Below are 20121 nucleotides of genomic sequence, written 5' to 3'. Positions count from 1 at the left end.
GCGTCACCCTCCTGCCTGCTGCCTCAACGCAGCGGAAACACCATCAGACACTGCGCCTCCATACGGGGCTTAAACGAACCATTCCTTGCGTCTCCGATTCAACCTCCTATCTGATCTCTCCTTCCACTCTACAACTGTGTGTATGATTCGCTTCCGCGACTATAAAACTGCCACTCCTTGCTCCCTCGATTTCCTGTTGTCATGTTGCTTTCGTCCCATAAACATGCGGACCTTCCGCATACTGCTCTCTCATAGTCTCTCGTAACGTCTAGGTTATAAATAACACATTCATTTACGCCAGTGCGCGCGAGCGATGCAGGGATCATCGCAAATGTGAAAAAATACTCCTTTGTCGAGAGCATTGGACGCAGCTGGGCTACGACCACGTGGTAATAACCCTCGTTTCGGGTTAGGATCTGCAAAGTAGGGTCAACGCTGCTCTTCCCCGGACTCGCCGCAGTAAGCTCAAGCTGCTGAACGCAGCGATTCATCATGGGCGCGCCGGATTCGCGCTCTGTGGCGACTTTACTGGTTATTGGTCTTGTATTCCACCTTATCTATATCGGCGCTGTATTCGACTGCTACTTCACTGTGCGTCTGTGAATCCCCCACCTGACACTCGCCTATATCAATGGTCTGGATATTACACAGAGCCCAGTGGTCCACGGAATGAAAGCGTATGGCTCAAGAAGCTCAGGGGAAGCGAAACGCCTTGTGCTTGTTGTGGGTACGGGCCTCTACTCAGGTGCATACGATGGTACTCATCGCAGTCACGCAGGCGACGGCCTTCGAGCGGACTTGCTTCTCAACGTTAACCCATTCCCTTCTGTACGGAACTCGCAGGAAATTGTAGCGCCATATCTACGCTCTGTGATTGAGACGAGAGGAGCCTGGGGGATTTGTGAGTAGGCGACGTCATCGTTCGCCCGATCGGTCTGACAGACTCTATGGACAGCACATACGCGAGTGCCTACGGAGAGTCGGCCTGGACATGTTGCGCTCATAGGTGCGTGATTTCGTTTCACTTGGGAAGGATCTATTCTCATTCTTCAACTGTATACAGGCGGGATGTACGAAGACGTGTCCGCAGTCACGAAGGTTAAGGGCCCATTATTGGCCTCGAAAGCGATCAGTTTGACTGACATTACTTGTAGGGCTGGAAGTCTAATCCCGTTCGCGCAATTTAACTTCTGAACCCATGATCGTATCTCAAGGATATCTCTGTAGGTCGACTTCGACTCCGTGTTCAACAGATCCTCAACAACGTTCTCCTTCGGCTCCCCGGACATCCTCCCGATCTTTACGCATGCAGACTCGACTCCCCATATCCGCACGTGGTGTTACGACGAATCTGCAGAAGACTTCACTAAAGACGCTACGTCGCTTGACACGTGGGTCTTAGAGCAGCTGCACACGTTATTCGCGAACGCAACCACCGATCCGAAGTTGGACGCGCAAGTTAGAGGCGAGAAGACCGTGTTCTTCCTGCATCTTCTTGGCTTAGACACGACCGGACACGCATACAGGCCACATTCTCCGGTGATTACTGATGTTGTGGCCGTGTATCATCAAGTACTAACGAGGATCCATCAGGAATACGTGCGCAACATCCAACTCGTCGATGCCATAGTCAGGGACGCCGAGTCGCTCTTCTCGGAATACTATGGCGACAACGAGACAGCATTCGTCTTCACGGCCGACCACGGTATGAGCAGAATCGGAAATCATGGTGATGGAGGTAACAAAGCATTCCCATTTTCCATGCAATTTCATTGTTGACGATTTTTTTGCTTCAGATCCAGACAACACCCGCACGCCCTTGGTTGCCTGGGGTCCTGGCTTCCGCGGTCCGCTTCCAGACACGGTTCCTTCGACTCATGACGATTACTCGACTCCCTTCAACTTGTCTCACGTAATGCGGACCGACGTTTCTCAAGCCGACATTGCCCCACTCATGGCGTCCGTCCTGGGCATCGATTGGCCCGTCAACAGCGTCGGAGTGCTGCCTGATGTCGACCCGAATATGCCAGGAGGTGGCTATCTGCAGCTTAACGATGCCGACAAAGGGAAGGCTGAGCTGGCACTCGTCAATGCTAAGGTACACAACCTATTTATCCTGCTTATAGATGGTTCTGACCGGATATACATGTTCAGGTGATCCTGGAACAGTACCGAGTCAAACATTGTACGTCGTTGTCTGTACCCATGGACAGATGGACCGAAACCGATGATTCGATCACTCCCAGCCATCAAGAAGAAGCACACACTCTTGTATAAACCATTCATGCCACTTGCTGCCGATGAAGAGCAACAAGGGTCGGCAGACGTAGCAAACATAGAACGCCTCATCCGCGAACAACGATGGCGCGACTCGTTGGCAGCCTCTAAACGTCTCATCGATAACGCACTCGACGGCTTAAGCTATCTACAAACGTACGCAACTTCAGAGGCGATTATGTTAGCTACGAGATTGACATGTTCCGCAGATACGATCGCACCCTGATCCGCTCGCTCGTAGTCCTCGCCTACACCGGATGGATGGCATTTAGCTTATCCTTCATCCTCTCCTCGGATTCCTCCGGTTCATCGCCCTTCATCACGGCTGGTGCTGTTTCGGCGCTCCTGTTAACGTGGTTATTATTCGCCGCTCAGCACTCACCGTGGACGTTCTACGTGTACACTATCTTTCCATGCTACTTTTGGCACCAAGCACTGTGCTCAACTGTGAAAACCGGCTTGCCGAGCTGGAACCAGCCACGGAAAGAGTGGTTGTCTGCATGGTTCATCTCCAAGTTCGCTGTTCTCGGCGCTGGTGCAGTGATCGTCCTGCAAAGCATGGTGGTAGGCCTTCTCAACCCATTCGAGTTACCGCTGTCTCTGACTGCACGAAGCTTGCATATACGCACAGATCCATCTGGAGTGCTGGCTTTGTCATCATCGGCATCATCTGGCCGACTCTTTCATGGCCACGCGAGATGTGGTCCCGCAATGTCTGGCTGGGCCTATCGTGGGCGGGTAGCTGCCTGCTTACCTCCATTTTCCCGCTCCTTAGTGTCGACAAGGACGAGAGCGTGATTTTAATGTGGGTCGGGTTAGACTTGATCGTCCATCTACGTTGATAACACTTTACTGGTGCTTTCCCGCAGATCGCTGGGTGGAGCGGCGATGTTACTGGTGGGCTTCAGCGGCATCCACATACTGAGCCGGCGTGGACCAGACTTCTCTATACATCCCTTCGGAACACAGGTGCGCATCCGTCGCAGCATTTACTTACAGTCCTGACCTAGCGATGGCCTTCGAAATACATAGATGCTGCTGATCGGCGTAACGATGGCCGTGACAGCTTCGTCAGTGCGCAACCTGCAAGCAAAGCGCGGGCTTCCGCTCCTGAACGAGGTCAGTGGATGGGCGCTGTTGGGTAAGCTTGCTCGTGCATTCGCCTCGATGGTAATCGCTGACGACAGCTCAAGCTATCGCTGCGGCTGTTCCTACCTTGAGTGGGAAGAACGTAACTGGCGTGCACTCGAAGATTCTGATGTATTTCCTGGCTTTTGGCCCGTTGTTCGTGCTCCTTTCGATCAGCGTCGAAGGCCTGTTCTACGTTGTGTTCTCCATCACCCTCGCACTATGGATCGAAGTGGAATCAGCAGCTCGCGACCGATCCCCTGTCCCAGCGTTAGTGGGGTCCTCCGATCCGCGGGTACATGCGCAGGACGGGAAAATAGCGATGCCATCCTCTGGCCGATACAACCCGCGCCTGGATGACGTACGGATAGCCTTGTTCTTCCTGTTCTTCGTGCAGGTCGCGTTCTTCGGCACCGGAAAGTGGGTACCACCCTTCCCTCTTCCCGTTCATTGGCAATGCTGACGGTCCCTCGCAGCGTCGCGTCCATCTCGTAAGTGATCAAGTGCATGTAAATCCTCGAATGACGCTGATATATGGGCTTCAGGTCTTTTTACCTAGCACCCGTATATCGATTGGTGCCCATATTCAGCCCATTCCTTATGGCCTCTCTGCTGGTGTGTTGCATCCAACTTGCCATTGATTTGTCAGTCGCTTACCCAGCGCACTACCTCATCAAGATCTACAAGATCATCGCGCCATACGTGATCCTCGCGATCTCGTTCGCGGTGTTGAACGCGCGCCTCCGCCTCCCGCCCTTCTCGCTGTTCCTGGTGGCGCTCACGCTCACCGACGGTATGAAATCGCTCTATCGTTATCCAAGCTTCCGCCCGCATACTGACGCCCTCTCGTTTCCCCCCCTTTCGCAGTGATGACGATGACGTTCTTTTTCCGAGTAACGGACACCGGTACGTTTTCGCGCCTGTGACTATACGGCACGACGCTGAACGAAGCAATGCGCAGGCTCCTGGCTGGAGATCGGGCAGTCCATCACCTTTTTCTGCATATCGTCGTTGCTGCTCGTCTGGTCGGCGGGCATATGTGCCTTGGGAGAATACCTGATGTCAGAGCCTCGCAAGGCCAAAACGGAATGAATCATCGCACTCTTGCAACTGATGGACGACAGTAGGATATCTCGCCCCAAGGCTCCGTCGCTTCCACGCATGCTCTCACACTGTCGTATAATAATAAGGAGATGCATTTGCTTGATGTCATAATACACGGGTAGGAATGGGGGGTCATACTACAACTGTGTCGTGTCTAATCCACGTACCACTGTGAAAACGATAATGGAAAACGATGTTGGGGGACGGTCCAAGGAAAAACCAAATACTTCGTCGACGATGGGCAACAATTGCGCATAAAAAGGTCCATGCGCCGCGAACGATGATGGGCTGGAGATATGCGGAGGTGGGAGAAACGGCGAGCGATGATGAAGAGAAAAATATCGATAGATACGGCGTGGGGAAGCGAGATATTGAGACACGGGGGGAATGCGATGTTGTCCTTGTATGCGTGCGAACGGGATGAGGATGGGTGAATGGAAACAAGGTCAAGATGCTGCGATGCGGATCCAGAGTGTGTGCGTGATGCTGTTGTTTGGATCGAATGGAAGGTTAGGTCGTGAGAGGTCGTGCGTATCATCATCAAACAAGGGAGAGCGGGGAAGCCAAAAGGCCTCTTCTCGTGTGGACTGAGCACGGCTCGCCAGCGGACGTGCTCTGCTCGTTGACCGCTAATCAAATCTTGAGCTCGCGAAACCCGCGGACGTCCATCCGCCCCACGCCATTCTTCACCCATTCCGCCTCACCCGACTCCGGGGTACCAATCGCCGGGTCCTCTTGCGCCTTCTTGGCTTTCGTGGGCGACACCGCGGCCTTGTACCGCCCGCCGGGGATCACGATCTTGCCCGCGCTCGACTTGCCGCCGACGGTCGCCGGGCGCGCCTTCGGCAGCCCGAGCTTCTTCCGCTCGCGCTTCGACATGTGCCTAACGGGCTCCGGCGGAGGAGCCGGTAGAGGCTCGTCCGACTCGTCTTCGGAGGTGAGCGGCGAGGAGAGGTTGGACGTCCCAGGCGAAAGCTCGGGGGTGTCGGCGTCGACGACCATGTCGTCGTCCGCGTCATCGTGACGAGAGGGCGATGCACGCCGCGAACGCGTCCGCTTCGCGGCGGCGTGCTGGTGGTCCTCCGAGAGCTCGGACGAGGGGTCGCCGCGCGAGGAACAGGACGACTCATCGAAGGTCCGCTTTGGCGAGCGGAAGGAGCGCGCGGGGGACGGCGCGCGGCGGTGAATGAGGCGTGCGGAGATGGAGGACGACGGGGTGCCGTCGTTATCGACCGGGGAAGGCGAGCGTGAAGACGGCAGCGGGATCTGCGACGGCGTCCCTGGGGCGGGGGTCCCCCGATCTTGGAGCGCCGATACCGCTGAGGTAGGTTTGGAGGAGGGTACCGAGCGCCGGGCACTCGAGCGCGTCTTCGCATAAGGCTTCGTCTTGCGAGCCGGGGAGGACGACGGGGCGTCCGCGGCCGGCGTCTCGCGCACCTCGGGCGGGCCGGTGTGCGGCCCGCGCAGGTTGCGGATGGACGAAAAGTGCTCCCAATCGTGGTACCTAAGGTTCCCGTTGTTTCAGCACGCGTCGCGACCACAACGGGCAAATCCCGCCGCGGGCTTGCGGTCGGGTGACTACTCACGCGACGTATACAGGCCCTAGCGGCGGGCCGGTGTCGGCATCGTCGTGATCGTCGTCAGTTGCGGGGAAGGCGGATGCTTCTTTGCCCTTTCCGGCCCGTCGGCGGGCGCGCCGCGACAAGGTCGGCAACTCGTCGGGATCGAGGCCATCGTCGTCGTCCTCATCGTCCGCTGCTGGCGGAGGCGGGGCCGCATCGGGCGCAGCTTCGATGACGTAAACGAGCCCGGGCTGGACCACTTTCACGTTCCGGCCGGTCATATGCGCGAACGCCGAGAGCTCCATGTGGCCTCCGTACGTCCCTGCTCAAACGCGACGAAAACCGCGTAAAAATCACGGCAGGTACGAGGTGGAGAGACGAGGGGGGACTTGCCCTGCTGGCGCATGCAGCTCAGGTGGGTGTCGATCCCGCGCTCGTCGTCGCAGAACGGCTCGTAGCGCGCCTTGTGCTGCTCGATCCAGTCGCAGACGTCGCGCCGGAGCGTGGCGTGGTGCGCGGGCGTGCCGTGCAGCTGGTCGGACAGCGCGCGGAAGAGGCAGTTGCCGTCGCCCAGCGTCGGCGCGGCGTACAGCCCGAGCGCGCGCAGCTGCTCTGTCAGCAGCTGGTTGTTCAGCGCCGGGTCGGACTCGAGCGCCTGGCCGCACAAGAGGTGCGTGTTAGCAAACCATCCTTTCATTTGCGAAAATGTGGCAAAGGGGGTGCTCACCCGACCCTTTGATCTCGTCTGTCGTTGTCGTGTTACTAAGGCTATACACGTCGTTCAGCATACAATGCCGACGAGTGTAGCGTTAGATGTGAGCACTGACTTGGTTGGGGGTGCTTTACGCCCCTCTGGTGTCGCTTGGAGGAGCCCATGAGGGGGGAGCGGCGGGCGTGGAGGCGTTGCGGGGGCGGCGGGAGTGGTTGGACAAAGAGTCCCTATAAGGCAGTCGAAAGGCTAAAAACCACGGGAGCCGTATCCCGGTTCTCGCCAAATTAGGTCACGATCCAGCGAAAAAGAGGTCTCGCCGTCTGAAATTCCCGTTTCTCCTGTTGCGGTTTGTATTCCGCTCAAGCTCGGGTTTTCGTTACATCGATTGACCTTACATATACAAGGGTACAAGATCCTTCCATCTGGATAACCATCCATCTCCCCTACAAGTCATCATGAATCATGATGCTCTCGCAGACGCGGAACCTATATTCGGCTTGCACAGCCCTGAAAACGAGGTCGAAACGTGTCAGGGAATAATAATGTCCTGATCACGCGGAGAAAATGCTGTATCGCTTGCTCGGTAAGGTTATCGCGGGTGTCGCGGAAAGATCTCCAGAAGCCGCATCAAAGATCACAACAAAGGAGCTGGCACAGGTGATATTATTCTTACACCTTGTATCAATCTATCGATCCCAGTCCATCTTGCATCTCCTTGCACGCGTTGGGCATGGGAGGGAAAGTCCGAGTTTTAGACGCGCACGACGATCGCATGCTTTCCTCCCCCAACCTCCAAGCTTCCACCGACTTTGCGCGCCTTACCCCCATCCACGCTCACTTTCCCGCCCTTCACCTCCTTCGGCAGCGTCACCTCGCCCGCAGTACCCTTCGGCGTCTCGATCTTCAACTCAAACGTCTTCCGGCTCCACGTCCACTTCACACCGAACCACCCCAGCGGCGTCTCGTACTCTCCCTGCGCGGTCTTAAGCCCGGACAGATGGGGCGCGACGGCCCATGCCGTCCCCTGCGGCTTGGTCACGGTGAGGCCGAGGACGTAAAACGTGAGCGCGGAGGTAGGCCCTGACGACCATCCGTGCGCGTGCGAGGTATACGCCGGATCGTAATTGTACCCGCGGTAGGATCGATAGCTGCAGTCAAAAGATAGACGGATACGCGATCAGAGATCTGAAGCCGGAACGAGATGGGGGCGCGGAACCACACACGAACCTGAGAGACCCGTTCGCGGTGAAACCCTCGAGCAAAGTCGACTGCACGCTCAGATTCGTGTACAGCATGTAGCCCCACGTCCGATGCAACAGATCCATCGCGCGCGCGTCGTTGCCAGCCTCGAAGTGTGCTTGCAGCTACGTAGCGCCAGTTCTTCGGTTAGTCACTCCGTCAAGGGCTCGCTGAGCGAGGAGAGACGGACCTCAAAACCACCGATGAAGGGGCTGATCGTGTCCGGCAGCTCAGGCGCCACAGGACCAAGCTCGTTCCAATTCCTCTCCAACCCGGCGCTCACCAGCGCCTTCTTCTCCTCTTCGTCCGTCACATTAAACAGCACAGCGAACGAGTTCGCGTCCTGCGGCGCGAGCGTCGTCGTCGTATTATCCACGTACATCCCCTGCCCCTCATCCCAAAACGCGCCGTTGAACGCGGCCTTCAGCGCGGTCGCGTTCGCAGCCCACTTCTCCCCCAGCTCCGAAGCGTTGAGGACGGGCACAGACGAGGCGAGCTCGGCCGAGTTGGTCAGGACCTTGTAGAGTATCGCATTTCCCTCCGCGTTGTGGCCTCCACCGCCTAGCCGGGCCCAGTCGCGCAAACCGGTGACGTTCATCAGCCCAGACGAGTCGACCTTGCTCTCGACGTACGCCACGGCCTTGGTGTAGTTGGCCCAGATGGTCGAGAGCCAGGCGTCGTCGCCTGAGTAGAGGTGGTAGTTGTACGTCCCGATCAGCGTCCACATGTGGTACGTATCGCCTATGAAGTAGGTAATCCACTCTTGAATTGTCTGCGTCGGTAAGATGAAAGGAAACAAACTCACTGTCAAGCTGAGAGAGAGGTGGTCCGGACTCGGGCAAAGCTCCGGTGACGGGGTTGATGTGGACGAACATGGTCGACAGTGCATTCTTGGTCGGGAGCAAATCGTTCGTCGACACGAACTGCGTCGGCACGGCGATCCCCATATCTCCCGGCCAAACGGCACTACGCGGAACCTCAGGATGAGTGTCGATTAGGTCGTATGTGGTACTTACCGGTCACGTTTCGCGCCGTCGACGATGATGGGACCTGCCACGCCCAGCGTCGCATTGTTCGCCCAACCTGAATATATACGCATGAGCGCAGCCCGACATAGGACTGTAAAGAGATGATGAAGCACACCTGGCGACGCTACGACGGGGATTTGCCGGCCTGTGTTTACCGGTACGGTGTTCGTCTGTACCGTATACGCCCCCGCATACCACAATTTCGTCAAGAAGTCGCCGTCCACCTTTTTCTTCCCCGGCGCGGTCGTCGCCGCGAACGTGTCCTCGGTCGAGAAGTAGCCCGCGTACGCGCGCAGGTCATCGACGTGCGGCATGAACGAGATCGCGCACGACACGTTCGACACGGTGAGCTCGGTCGCGTTAGAGGCGATGGTGAGGTAGCGGAAGCCGCCGCGGAGCCAGCGTGCGGGCTGAGTCCATAGTCCCGACTCGGACACGGTGACGGGCTCGATGCCGTCGTACGTCGTGCTCGCGTCGGGGTAGGTCGAGTCGTCTGACGCGTCGGGCCGAATGAACGTCGGCGATTCCGTGAACGACAGCGCAAACGAGACAGGCGACGAGACGCCGTGCAGATTCAGCGATATGAGCCCGCCGACCTACGTGCACGAGCCGTCAGCACCGTAACCAGGGAAGAGGACAAAAAATGTGCTCACCTCAATGCCAAAGTCCAGAGCAATCCAGGAACCATTTCCGAGTGTAGTTAAGGAGCCGCTCCTACCCGTCTTCAAGAGCGACTTGGCGTTCTTCACAGCGCCGTGCGAGCTATGTACAGCCGTCGGGTACACCGTCTTCGAGTCCGGAGCATAGTTGAACTTGTCCCAAGCACCGCTTGGCGCCAGCGAGAGCGCCGGTGCGCATATCGCCGACAGCGCGATAGCTGTACGTAGCCAGCTCGTCATGTCTGATGAAACTGGCGTTGAGCGTCGAGGTCATCTTCCTGTCGCTGTTTTATATGCATATTCCTCGACCAAGCAATGCGGGACTGAGATGGTGATGAGGACATCACGAGGGGCGGAGAGGAACATCTGGTGCGGGCCGGGGTGGAGGTCATGGTGTCTGCTGAGCTCGCTGATGTGCCCGACAACTTCGAGAAGGCCCGGGGTAGGTAGGTCTGCTGACCGTGCGAACATGTGGGATGCAAGGTTGCGACATCGCAGGCCTTCATTCTTTTCGTCTCTGAGCCCTATAGAGAAACACGGTAAGATATGTATGGTAGTACTGACTCAGAGTGTCATAATGCCGGAGACAGAGCTGGAGTTCGCCTCTGTGAACCAACTGTAAAAAGATTAGAAATCGCAAGGTACTTGTTTTGAAACCCTAACCCGGGCCGAGCCCTTTCCTCCTGAGAGCGCTCACGCTGGCACTTGCATCCAACGTCAACGTTCCGACAACCACATCTGAGCCAACAACCAGCGACTTCAAGCAAGAGCAACCCATCTTCGAACTATATCCACGCGATCTGCTATGAATCGCCCCAATCTGCATACAGTCTCACTGTTTGATCTCAATGTTGATGTTATGATTTATATCGTCTGTTGCTTGCGTCACCTCGACTTGTTTCATCTAGCCTTGACATGCAGAGCATTGCACGATATTTGCGAACTTTACGCTTATAGGCGCGTATGCCTAACTGGTTTCCCCGCGACAATAGCATGGACCTACTTCCTCAAGACACCGGAGGGTATGAGCTATCCGACCATTGGTTGGCTCCTCGTCGATGTTCAGGTCTCACTGAACGTTATGCGGGCTACAAAGACCCTGAATAATCCGAAGTACAACTCGAACCTCATTCTTTGCGCCAAAAATATGTCGGTTCTACTGGCGGGGACGTATGCCCAGTTGTCGAAACTCCAGTTCTTCGACCAGGGCGAGTGTTTGCAGCGCAAACCCCGCATTGCAAACGCCATCGTCAAAATGACCAATCTTGTCGAGTTTGGCATGTCGCGTAGCGGACATGGCACACGCTTATTGAAAAGGATGAGGCAGCCCCTCCGTAGCTTACAAATCGGCAAGCCGGGCGGGCTGCCTTCTGCTATACAACCACCCACCCTCCCGCACCCTGCTAACAGCTTGGCCGATATCTCGCATTTCGCCCAAACCCTCGTGATACTGGCGCTGGAGGAGTCATATCTCTCACATCTCCATGGCTCCGGGTCATTTCCCCGTCTCCGGTATCTGCACACAACGTACACTCCTGACCAGTCACGACCCGTGCAGTGGTCCCGTGTTAATGCCATATTCCCCGCATTGCGATACTTCGTCTACCTGAAGGAGGACAAATATCCATTCACAGGGGTGGAGCGTTCTCGCGCTTACAACATGGCGATGGATTATCTGGATGATGATCAATTTCAAGGCTTGTCGCTGCGGGCGGACTGCGAAGGGGCCGAGCGCGTCTGCGAAACTCTTGATGCGGGGGAATTGATTGTGGTAGACGAGTCAAAGCAAGGCTTCAACTTCTCCGTACGGCCGGCGGTGTTACGCTGGTTCCAGCATAAACCCGAGGATGCGAGGAAGACCCTTCAAGGTCTGACACGCAGTGTTCCCTCCCTGAAGGTCATACTCTTTGGCTCACTCGCCGCCATATCCGACACGCATATGTCAAGATGCGACGGGATCTGCAAAGGGTCTGTGGTGAGTTGTGTACCTATAGTCGCTCCAGAACAGATATGAACAGATGATCGGTAGACGGACATGAAGCACCTCCTGCGCGCATTGCCCATCGCGAGCCTTAACCTGCGGTTGCATTCCTCTGTCCTGAACGGCATGTCTGCTGCCAACCGCTCAAGCTCAGGCCCCGCAGAGGCATACGCGACGGAGCTTGCCAGCGTGATACCTCGCTTGAGATATATAAGTCTATACATCCTAGGATCAACGGAACAACAACCAATCTCGTGGAAAGTTGTCAAGCGGAAGCTCCTTCGCGTCTCGGGAGCGGCCAACCAGCAGTGGAGAGAATCTCAGGCTAGTGATCTCTGTACCGTCTCTTCGAGTAAAAATGCGCTGATCATTGTGTTTACCAGCAGCTTCGCGAATGTTCTGCCTGGGCAAGAGAGGAGTGGCTCGTGGAGCTGTTTCTACATCCAAAAAAGAAGACCAGACAGGGCAACGCAATGAATCTCCACATATCGCCATACTTTACCAGCTACGACGATGACGATTATGAAGCGCCGTACCGCATTAGGTACTGCGCAGACGATGATGATGATCGTGCCGTCTGGGAATATCTTCATGGCTATCGTGACGAATACTCTTAAAGGCGGTATGTCAGTGGGAGAAATAGTACGTGACCACAAGGGGACTGGTATGCACAACTGTACTGGCGATTGTGACTGTACGATCCGACTTCGGGGCGCGTAGTCTAGAAATTGTGAGGATATGTTGTGAGGATATGCGGGCGACGTCCATATTTAGCGTGACTTGTACTTGAAGTAGAACACTCTTGGCAGGCGACCTAGTATCCCAAATGCATTTCATGCGGAGTAAGTCGTATGTCCGTTAGTGACTGACAACGCCGAGGGCACCATACGCCATATGCATATGATCCCGAACAAGTACGCTTCAGCGCGACCCTTCCCCGTCGCTCATAGTAGCCCTCGTACTGTATAGCACCCTCTTGTCTCTTGGCTGCGAATGCCAAGCCACTTGTAGCAGCCCCATCGGATACAAATTGATCCAGATATCGACCAGATATTCGTGTTATCATGCTCAGAGTATTCAAGGAAGTACACGGCATCTGACCCGCATCACGATGTCCACGATGATCAGAGCGCGTAAAATGAGGATAGACGACCCTCCTCAAAGGGATCGACACCGCTTGACGGCGAGGATGACGAGACGAGGAACAAAGCTCGACAACACGCTCGCCTTCATCGAGTGCAATAACGTTCGAGGCGAGGATCGATGCTTTCCTCGCTCTGATGTGCAATGAGCGCCTATCGGTCACGTCGGGGACTCGGGACGGAGTATGGTTCAGCAGGACACATACATAGACCACCCAGTCACAATAGAACGTCCAGAAGACGATCGAGCATAAGCTATTATCATTCATAACTAGGATACGACATGAAAACTAGTAAGAGGACATACAAAGCATAGACCAAGAAACCTGGTGGTTGAAAGCGGATTTAAGAGACGGCGGCGGATCATACAACCTCCCGGCGACTCCTCGACTCCGCAAGACTAAGCTCCAGCACGAATTTCAACTCTTCGTCCTCGTCCTCATTGGCCGCGGCAGGTCTCGTGGTAAACAACAACGACATCCCTCCTTGCGACGATGATGCCCCGTCGATCGCGCGCGCAGGAAGTCCCCTCATAGACTCTGGGCTCCCAGCTACCGAGGCTGGCCGCTGGAACGGCGAACCCATGCTCCACGCCGAGCGCCCCGCAGAGCGCGCCACAGCCGGGCTGCCAGGTCCGGAAAATCCACCTGCCAGGCTCGAGCTCGGCATCCCGCTCACGCGAGATGGGGCGCGGTACCACACACGAACCTGAGAGACCCGTTCGCGGTGAAACCCTCGAGCAAAGTCGACTGCATGCTCAGATTCGTTTACAGCATGTAGCCCCACGTCCGATGCAACAGATCCATCGCGCGCGCGTCATTGCCAGCCTCGAAGTGTGCTTGCAGCTACGTGGCGCCAATTCTTCGGTTAGTCACTCCGTCAAGGGCTCGCTGAGCGAGGAGAGACGGACCTCAAAACCACCGATGAAGGGGCTGATCGTGTCCGGCAGCTCAGGCGCCACAGGACCAAGCTCGTTCCAATTCCTCTCCAGCCTGGCGCTCACCAACGCCTTCTTCTCCTCTCCGTCCGTCACATTGAACAGCACAGCGAACGAGTTCGCGTCCTGCGGCGCGAGCGTCGTCGTCGTATTATCCACGTACATCCCCTGCCCCTCATCCCAAAACGCGCCGTTGAACGCGGCCTTCAGCGCGGTCGCGTTCGCAGCCCACTTCTCCCCCAGCTCCGAAGCGTTGAGGACGGGCACAGACGAGGCGAGCTCGGCCGAGTTGGTCAGGGCCTTGTAGAGTATCGCATTTCCCTCCGCGTTGTGGTCCCCACCGCCGAGCGGGCCCAATCGCGCAGACCGGTGACGTTCATCAGCTCAGACGAGTCGACCTTGCTCTCGACGTACGCTACGGCTTTGGTGTAGTTTGCCCAGATGGTCGAGAGCCAGGCGTCGTCGCCTGAGTAGAGGTGGTAGTTGTACGTCCCGATCAGCGTCCACATGTGGTGAGTATCGCCTATGAAAGTAGATAATCCACACTTGAATTGTCTGCATCGGTAAGTAGGTCTGCTGACCGTGCGAACCTGTCGGGTGCTATCTTTGGATCAACGAGAGGATCAGCGTTGGAAACCAACATCAACATTCCGACAGACACCACATCGTGGCGAACGACCAGCGACTTCAACAGTAAACCGTCCTCAAACCACATATACGTGGTTGATCTGCTATGAATCACAGCAATCCGCCTACCATCTCATTTCTTGATCTCAACGTCGATGTCCACATTCATATCATCCATGGATTGCGTCAACTCGACGTGCGTCACCTCGCCATGACATGCAGAGTATTGAATAATATCTGCGAGCTGTACTTTTACAAACGCGGCAACCTCGTTGGTCTATCCAAAATAACAACATTCGCTGATTTTCTCGCCACACCGGAGGGCATGCACCACCCGACCATTCACTGGCTCCTCTTCGATATCCAAAGCCCGCTCAAGGCTATTCGTACTACCCACTGGACCTCAAATGGCCCGGAATACAAGTCGTACCTCATGCGTTGCGCTGAAAAGATGTTAGGTCTGCTGGCGGGAAAGTACGCTCAGGTGCCGAAACTCCAGCTCTTTGATCAGGGCGAGTGTTTGGGGCGAGAACCCCGCCTTGCAGGCGCCATTGTCAACATGCACCACCTTGTTGACTTTGCCATGTCGCGCAGCAGCCACGGCATGGGCCTGCTGAGGTGCATGAGTCAGCCCCTCCGTAGCTTGCAAATAGGCAAGCCGGGCGGGGTGCCTTACACTTTACAGCCTCCCACTCCTAGAACCTTGGATGATATCTCCCTTTTTGCCCAATCCCTCGAGACGTTGGCGCTAGAGGAGTCGTATCTCTCATCTCTACAGTACACCGGGACGTTCCCCCGCCTTCGGTATTTGCGCACCACGTACATTCCTGGCCAATCACAACCTGTGCAGTGGACCCATATTAACACCACATTCCCTGCATTGCGATACATGATCTACGTGAAGGAGGATCAAGGTCCGGATATCGGGGTGGAGCATTCCCGCGTTTACAATGAAGCAATGGACTATGCAAGCGAGGATCAGAGTCTAGGCTTGTCGCTACGGACAGATTGCGACGGGGTCGAGCGAATTCGCAAAACTCTCGATGTGCGGGAGTTGATCATGGTAGGCGAGTTGGGGACGACGACGATCGACTTCCTCGTACGGCCATCGGTGTTCTGCTGGTTTCAACACAACATCGAGTATGCAAGAAAGACCCTTGAATTTGTGACGCGTAGCGTCTCTTCCCTGAACGTCATACTCTTCGGCTCACTTGCTGCCGTACCCAATACACATGCATTAAGCTTCAGCGGGCTCTGCAAGGGATCTATGGTGAGTGGCCTACTGGCACTCGATCCGAAAGATGCATGAGGTCATATGATTGGTAGACGGACATAGGGTACCTCTTACACTTACTGCCAATTGTCGGCCTCAACCTGCGGGTGGATTCCTCTATGGTGAATGATGGCACGGCAGCTGCCGCCCTCCATCCAAGCTCTATCCCCGCCGAGACATACGCGAAAAAGCTTCTCGGCCTCATACCTGGTCTCAAGCGCATCAATTTATACATACTAGGATCAGAGGAGCCACAGCCAATTTCGTGGATAGCTGAGGATCGGATACTCCGTCGCGTCTCGGCAGAGGATGGTCGGGTTTGGAGAGAAGCTCAGGCAAGTAACTTCCTCGCATGAATCATCCCTGCGAGGGAAAACGCATTAATCGATCTGTTGGCGAGCAGCTCCGTGAATATTCTGCTTGGGCACATGAGGAGTGCCGCGCGGAGCTCTTCTTGAACCCGAACAGGCCTACCTACTTTAGGCAGTCGACACCGAGCGTTGCAAGGACCCTTTATGGAGCGCAACGCCGTGGTAGATTCCAACAGGATGACTATGACAACTCTGATGGCTACGATGATTATAATGACTGGGCGTAAGTCGATAGCGATTGCTCCCAAATGTGTATGTCAGTCGGCTCGAGCGCTGCCCGTTGTAGCGATCAGGGGGGCTTAGAGGTGGAGTGTGGACGCGGATTATGAATATATGGTGCATCCCCGTCGTGATCAAATGTCAGAAAACCGATCTAGCATAGCCCGGGATTGTTCAGCACTATATAATGACATGAAGAATCTAGTAAGACCGCATACGAGTCATATTTCACGAAACTTATTGGCAATGCAAATCTAAGACGGCGGCAGATCACACAACCTCCCCGCGACTCCTCGCCTCCGCAAGACTAAGCTCCAGCACGAATTTCAACTCTTCGTCCTCATCCTCGTCGGCCGCAGCAGGTTTCGTGGTGGACAAGAACGACGCCGCTCCTTGAGACGACGATGCCCCGTCGATCGCGCGCGCAGGAAGTCCCCTCATAGACTCCGGGCTCCCAGCTACCGAGGCTGGCCGCTGGAACGGCGAACCCATGCTCCACGCCGAGCGCCCCGCAGAGCGCGCCACAGCTGGGCTGCCAGGTCCGGAAAACCCACCTGCCAGGCTAGAGCTCGGCGTCCCGCTCGCAGACGAGACCGACGAGGCGATCACGGGGGGAAACTCCCCGCCGTCCTCGATCGAAGGGAGCCGGGACATGGACACCGCACCGGCACCTCCTCCAACGGGCAAAGAACGCGAAGACGGCAACGGGCTCCCGCTGAACCCGGCCTCCATCGGCTCCGGCCGGAACCGCGGCGACACCTGCACCTTCGTGCTGGACGAAGGGGGTGACGCGCGCGCGTACTTGTTCTCTGTCGAGGACTGGGACAACCGCCGTTCGGAAGGCGAGATCGGGCTCGGGGTGTCGCGATCGGATGTGACGGCGTCTTCGTCGAAATCGCCCTCAAAAACGCCTTCATCGTAGCCCCCTCGCGCGACGCGCCGGCGCTCTTCTTCGTCGCGGCTGAGCATAAGCACGTACTCCACGGCTTCGACCTCGTTCAGACCGAGATGGTCGAGCGTGTTCCGTTGCTCGCGCTCGCGGCCGTATATGGCGCGCTTTTTTGACTGCTCCTCGGCGAGAGCACGACGGGAATCGGCGATATCTCGCTTCAGTTCGTATTGTTCTGGCACGCGGCAATAACTTATGAGCTCGAGTAGATGTCTATCTGGATAGATGTGGACTCACGGTGCCATTTCGCCATAGCGCCGCCTGACTTCGTCTTCTTCATTCCAGATATATTCCACCGGCCTGTTTTCCTTCTGCTCACGGGGCCTGCCTTCCAAGCTAACACGCAGCTTCCTACACTGGCAACGAACATCTCGTTCTCCAATATAATCTGGCTCACAGCAAATATTTCGCCTCTGCCCGATGGAGAATGGAAGGCCCTAAGAGCGCCCAAGGTGAGTAAGTCCCACACTTTGACGACCCCATGCTCGGAGCCAGTCAACAGGACAGAGGAGTTACGCGCAAGCGCAGTAACTGCCTCGCCATATGCTTCGAAAGTCCGGGTGGCCTGGACGAGATCGGCGGAGGGGCGTCGTGAAGAACCCCAGCTGTAGATGCTAACCGTGCCTAGCTCGTACCCGACGACGGCAAAGTCCGCTTCGCTCGCTTTGGTCCCAAAGCACGGTATGAACGACCTGACGGGGCCAAATGCGCCACCACCGAGGGTGAGCCTCTTGTCAGAGCCGTCCGCGGGCTTGACGGTCAGGCGATAAACGTTCGGGTCGTCTTCGCGGGAATATAGCACAGACACTTCGGTCTCCCCGCGGGGATCGATAAACATCGACGAGATGGGGCGTCCTTCGGGATCGACAGGAGAGCCGGACAACTGATCTACAGGAGGATCAATCTTCGCCTGCCGGATGGCCGGTCTAGCGTTTGATGAAATCGCAGGGTCCAGAATATTGGGGGCAAAACCGGTATATATGATGATGCGGCCACTGTTGAACCCGACGGCGATGACACCCTTCGCAACGTCCGACACCAACTTCGAGCAAAGGTCGGGCACGAGCGGGGTATGCTCCGGAGACGTCCACACGCAGCGGACGCGTTTAGCATCCCACAGCTTGACAACGCCGTGTACGTCGGATGACACGACCGCCGCGCCGTCCCATATTATCTCCTTCACCGGCCGCACGTGCTGGTCCTCTACCTGACAGCGTACAAGCGATGCCGGACCCCTCGTAGCCGAGTCGACGGCCTTCGCAGCCGTCGTGACGGCGACCTCGCCATTGCGGTAACCCCACGCGATCTTGGCCGTCTTCCCCTCCGATGTGAGCGCGCAGGCGGAGACGTTCGGAGAAAACTCGGCGTTGGGGTTGCCGATCCCGAGTCCGTTGAGCGTGCCAGAGGCGTCGAGGAAGCCCTTCAGGATCTTGCCATTCAAAGGGAGCGAGCGCGAGACGACGCCGTACTGGATTGAGGCGGAGAGCAACGCGTTCTCGCTCAGGAGGTGCATACCCGCGACCGGGGAGTAGTGCGGCACGTGTGCGATGGTCGGTGTGGTGGAGTACGCCCAGCGTCTGGAAGGGTGAAACATCAATACGTCTGCGGAAAGCCGATTGCAAGCGCGATGAACGGTGATCCTACCTGGTGGTGCGATAACGCGTTATGAACTCCTTCCTCCATGAGCTCTCGGATCGTCGCAGCATCAACGTGCTTGCTTCGTCGAGCGCATCCTCGGGCGATATCCCCAGGAACTGGTAGAGGAAGGCCCTGTACCACGTATTATCCTTCGTTACGTGTTCGTGCAGGTATCTGTTGGTCCTGGCGAGCGCCAAGAGCTCCGGCGGCTCGAGGTGGGCGGTGACATGGGTAAGGGACTCCGGTGGCAGCTCCAGGAGGATAGAGAACTGGACAGCTTGGGGCGACGAGAGTCCATGCTGGGTGAGTTTGCGGTGGGCAACGTGAGCGTTCTTGTTCTTCGAGCGATGTGGGGAAGATTCGGTGGGGCTCTTATGCATAAAATAGGGCGAGGGTAGTCGCTGAAGCTCTGGGTCGCAGACGAGGGGTGTCCGCGAGCGTCGTGGTTGAGAGTGAAGATGGCGATTGCCAGCAGAACACCATAACGGGCGTCATTTCTCACGGGCCCGTGAATGTAGCGCCACCATCGGACCTTCGCCCCGACAGAGACTCTCTTGACGAACGTGCACTCGAGTCGTGATAAAACCCCCACCGAAAGACACGTATTACGCCCTATAAAATATGACTGACACGTAGGGCCTCCGTAGTATATAAGTAGAGTACAAACGATCATGTACTCTAGCTTTCTCCTGCGCACTCAACGAGACTTACCCCGGTCTATTGTGTGAACTCTGAGGAACTCTAACCGTGTGACTACACTTCGCTTACAAAGCTTACCCGTCGTCACATATTTTTGACCGTTTACTTCTTGTGAGTAAAACAATCAAATCGTCTCTAGGCTGACTTCCTTTGATTTAGGTTCCAACTCGGATTGATCACCCGGGTCTATCCTATCATTGGACGTCGTCCGTTTCGTAAGTACTACAGTTACATTTATCCAATACAGGAATTACGCTATGGTAGCTCCTACGGATAATGTACCTCGACGCGTCCTTCGCAGTGACTCGCGACGAACCGAGTCCGGCGATAGTGCCGCAACCGGCAGAACCATATCAAGGGTCGACTCCCTGTGATGAGAAGAGAAGGACAATTTATTTTCGCATTTTTCATTTCTAAATATGGACTTATCATTCTCCTTTTCCCACCTTTCCTTTTCCAAAGTCACGTGACCTTCAGTGGCAGCAGTACAGCATCATTGACACTGCCCTGCACAGCCTTGCACAGCCTTGCACAGCCTTGCACAGCCACCGGAGTTTTATTCCGCTTACTCATGAA

General features: G+C 56.2%; 7 protein-coding genes across 7 annotated transcripts; 3 read left to right on the top strand and 4 right to left on the bottom strand.

The window, feature by feature from the left end:
- The first annotated feature begins 456 nt into the window (after nucleotides 1-456).
- On the top strand, nucleotides 457-4704 carry PUNSTDRAFT_122209 (PigN-domain-containing protein). The gene is made up of 21 exons (XM_007386892.1): nucleotides 457-591; nucleotides 652-727; nucleotides 779-901; nucleotides 956-1006; nucleotides 1064-1098; nucleotides 1155-1172; nucleotides 1228-1539; nucleotides 1594-1738; nucleotides 1797-2098; nucleotides 2155-2185; nucleotides 2247-2433; nucleotides 2487-2841; nucleotides 2892-3082; nucleotides 3147-3246; nucleotides 3310-3418; nucleotides 3471-3825; nucleotides 3882-3896; nucleotides 3951-4020; nucleotides 4084-4198; nucleotides 4273-4311; nucleotides 4367-4704. The coding sequence occupies exons 1-21, from the start codon at nucleotides 493-495 to the stop codon at nucleotides 4495-4497; spliced, it is 2859 nt and encodes a 952-aa protein (XP_007386954.1). The 5' UTR covers nucleotides 457-492; the 3' UTR covers nucleotides 4498-4704.
- A 10-nt stretch (nucleotides 4705-4714) lies between these two features.
- PUNSTDRAFT_145695 (cysteine proteinase) lies at nucleotides 4715-6947 on the bottom strand (the record flags this gene model as incomplete). Its single annotated transcript, XM_007386891.1, has 5 exons — nucleotides 4715-6013; nucleotides 6096-6393; nucleotides 6438-6726; nucleotides 6799-6839; nucleotides 6899-6947. The coding sequence occupies 5 exons, from the start codon at nucleotides 6945-6947 to the stop codon at nucleotides 5143-5145; spliced, it is 1548 nt and encodes a 515-aa protein (XP_007386953.1). The 3' UTR covers nucleotides 4715-5142.
- A 452-nt stretch (nucleotides 6948-7399) lies between these two features.
- Nucleotides 7400-9949, bottom strand: PUNSTDRAFT_106757 (Six-hairpin glycosidase; the record flags this gene model as incomplete). The annotated part of the gene is made up of 7 exons (XM_007386890.1): nucleotides 7400-7931; nucleotides 8011-8147; nucleotides 8213-8763; nucleotides 8828-8988; nucleotides 9039-9105; nucleotides 9166-9646; nucleotides 9704-9949. 7 exons carry the CDS (start codon nucleotides 9947-9949, stop codon nucleotides 7535-7537), a joined length of 2040 nt encoding a protein of 679 aa, XP_007386952.1. The 3' UTR covers nucleotides 7400-7534.
- Nucleotides 9950-10461: 512 nt separating this feature from the next.
- On the top strand, nucleotides 10462-12431 carry PUNSTDRAFT_145693 (uncharacterized protein). Its single transcript, XM_007386889.1, has 3 exons — nucleotides 10462-11684; nucleotides 11739-12014; nucleotides 12077-12431. The coding sequence occupies exons 1-3, from the start codon at nucleotides 10515-10517 to the stop codon at nucleotides 12305-12307; spliced, it is 1677 nt and encodes a 558-aa protein (XP_007386951.1). The 5' UTR covers nucleotides 10462-10514; the 3' UTR covers nucleotides 12308-12431.
- A 764-nt stretch (nucleotides 12432-13195) lies between these two features.
- Nucleotides 13196-14278, bottom strand: PUNSTDRAFT_46619 (uncharacterized protein; the record flags this gene model as incomplete). Its single annotated transcript, XM_007386888.1, has 3 exons — nucleotides 13196-13540; nucleotides 13743-14069; nucleotides 14111-14278. 3 exons carry the CDS (start codon nucleotides 14276-14278, stop codon nucleotides 13196-13198), a joined length of 840 nt encoding a protein of 279 aa, XP_007386950.1.
- Nucleotides 14279-14607: 329 nt separating this feature from the next.
- On the top strand, nucleotides 14608-16025 carry PUNSTDRAFT_137252 (uncharacterized protein; the record flags this gene model as incomplete). The annotated part of the gene is made up of 2 exons (XM_007386887.1): nucleotides 14608-15666; nucleotides 15723-16025. 2 exons carry the CDS (start codon nucleotides 14608-14610, stop codon nucleotides 16023-16025), a joined length of 1362 nt encoding a protein of 453 aa, XP_007386949.1.
- A 379-nt stretch (nucleotides 16026-16404) lies between these two features.
- PUNSTDRAFT_106754 (uncharacterized protein) lies at nucleotides 16405-19061 on the bottom strand. Its single transcript, XM_007386886.1, has 3 exons — nucleotides 18853-19061; nucleotides 17446-18785; nucleotides 16405-17383 (listed from the first exon to the last, which is right to left on the bottom strand). The coding sequence occupies exons 1-3, from the start codon at nucleotides 18912-18914 to the stop codon at nucleotides 16530-16532; spliced, it is 2256 nt and encodes a 751-aa protein (XP_007386948.1). The 5' UTR covers nucleotides 18915-19061; the 3' UTR covers nucleotides 16405-16529.
- Between the last annotated feature and the right edge of the window lie 1060 nt (nucleotides 19062-20121).

The sequence above is a fragment of the Punctularia strigosozonata genome (assembly GCF_000264995.1).
Source record: "Punctularia strigosozonata HHB-11173 SS5 unplaced genomic scaffold PUNSTscaffold_12, whole genome shotgun sequence".
Taxonomy (NCBI): domain Eukaryota; kingdom Fungi; phylum Basidiomycota; class Agaricomycetes; order Corticiales; family Punctulariaceae; genus Punctularia; species Punctularia strigosozonata.
Note: the sequence above shows the minus strand (reverse complement) of the source record. Positions and strands in the feature narration are given on the sequence as shown.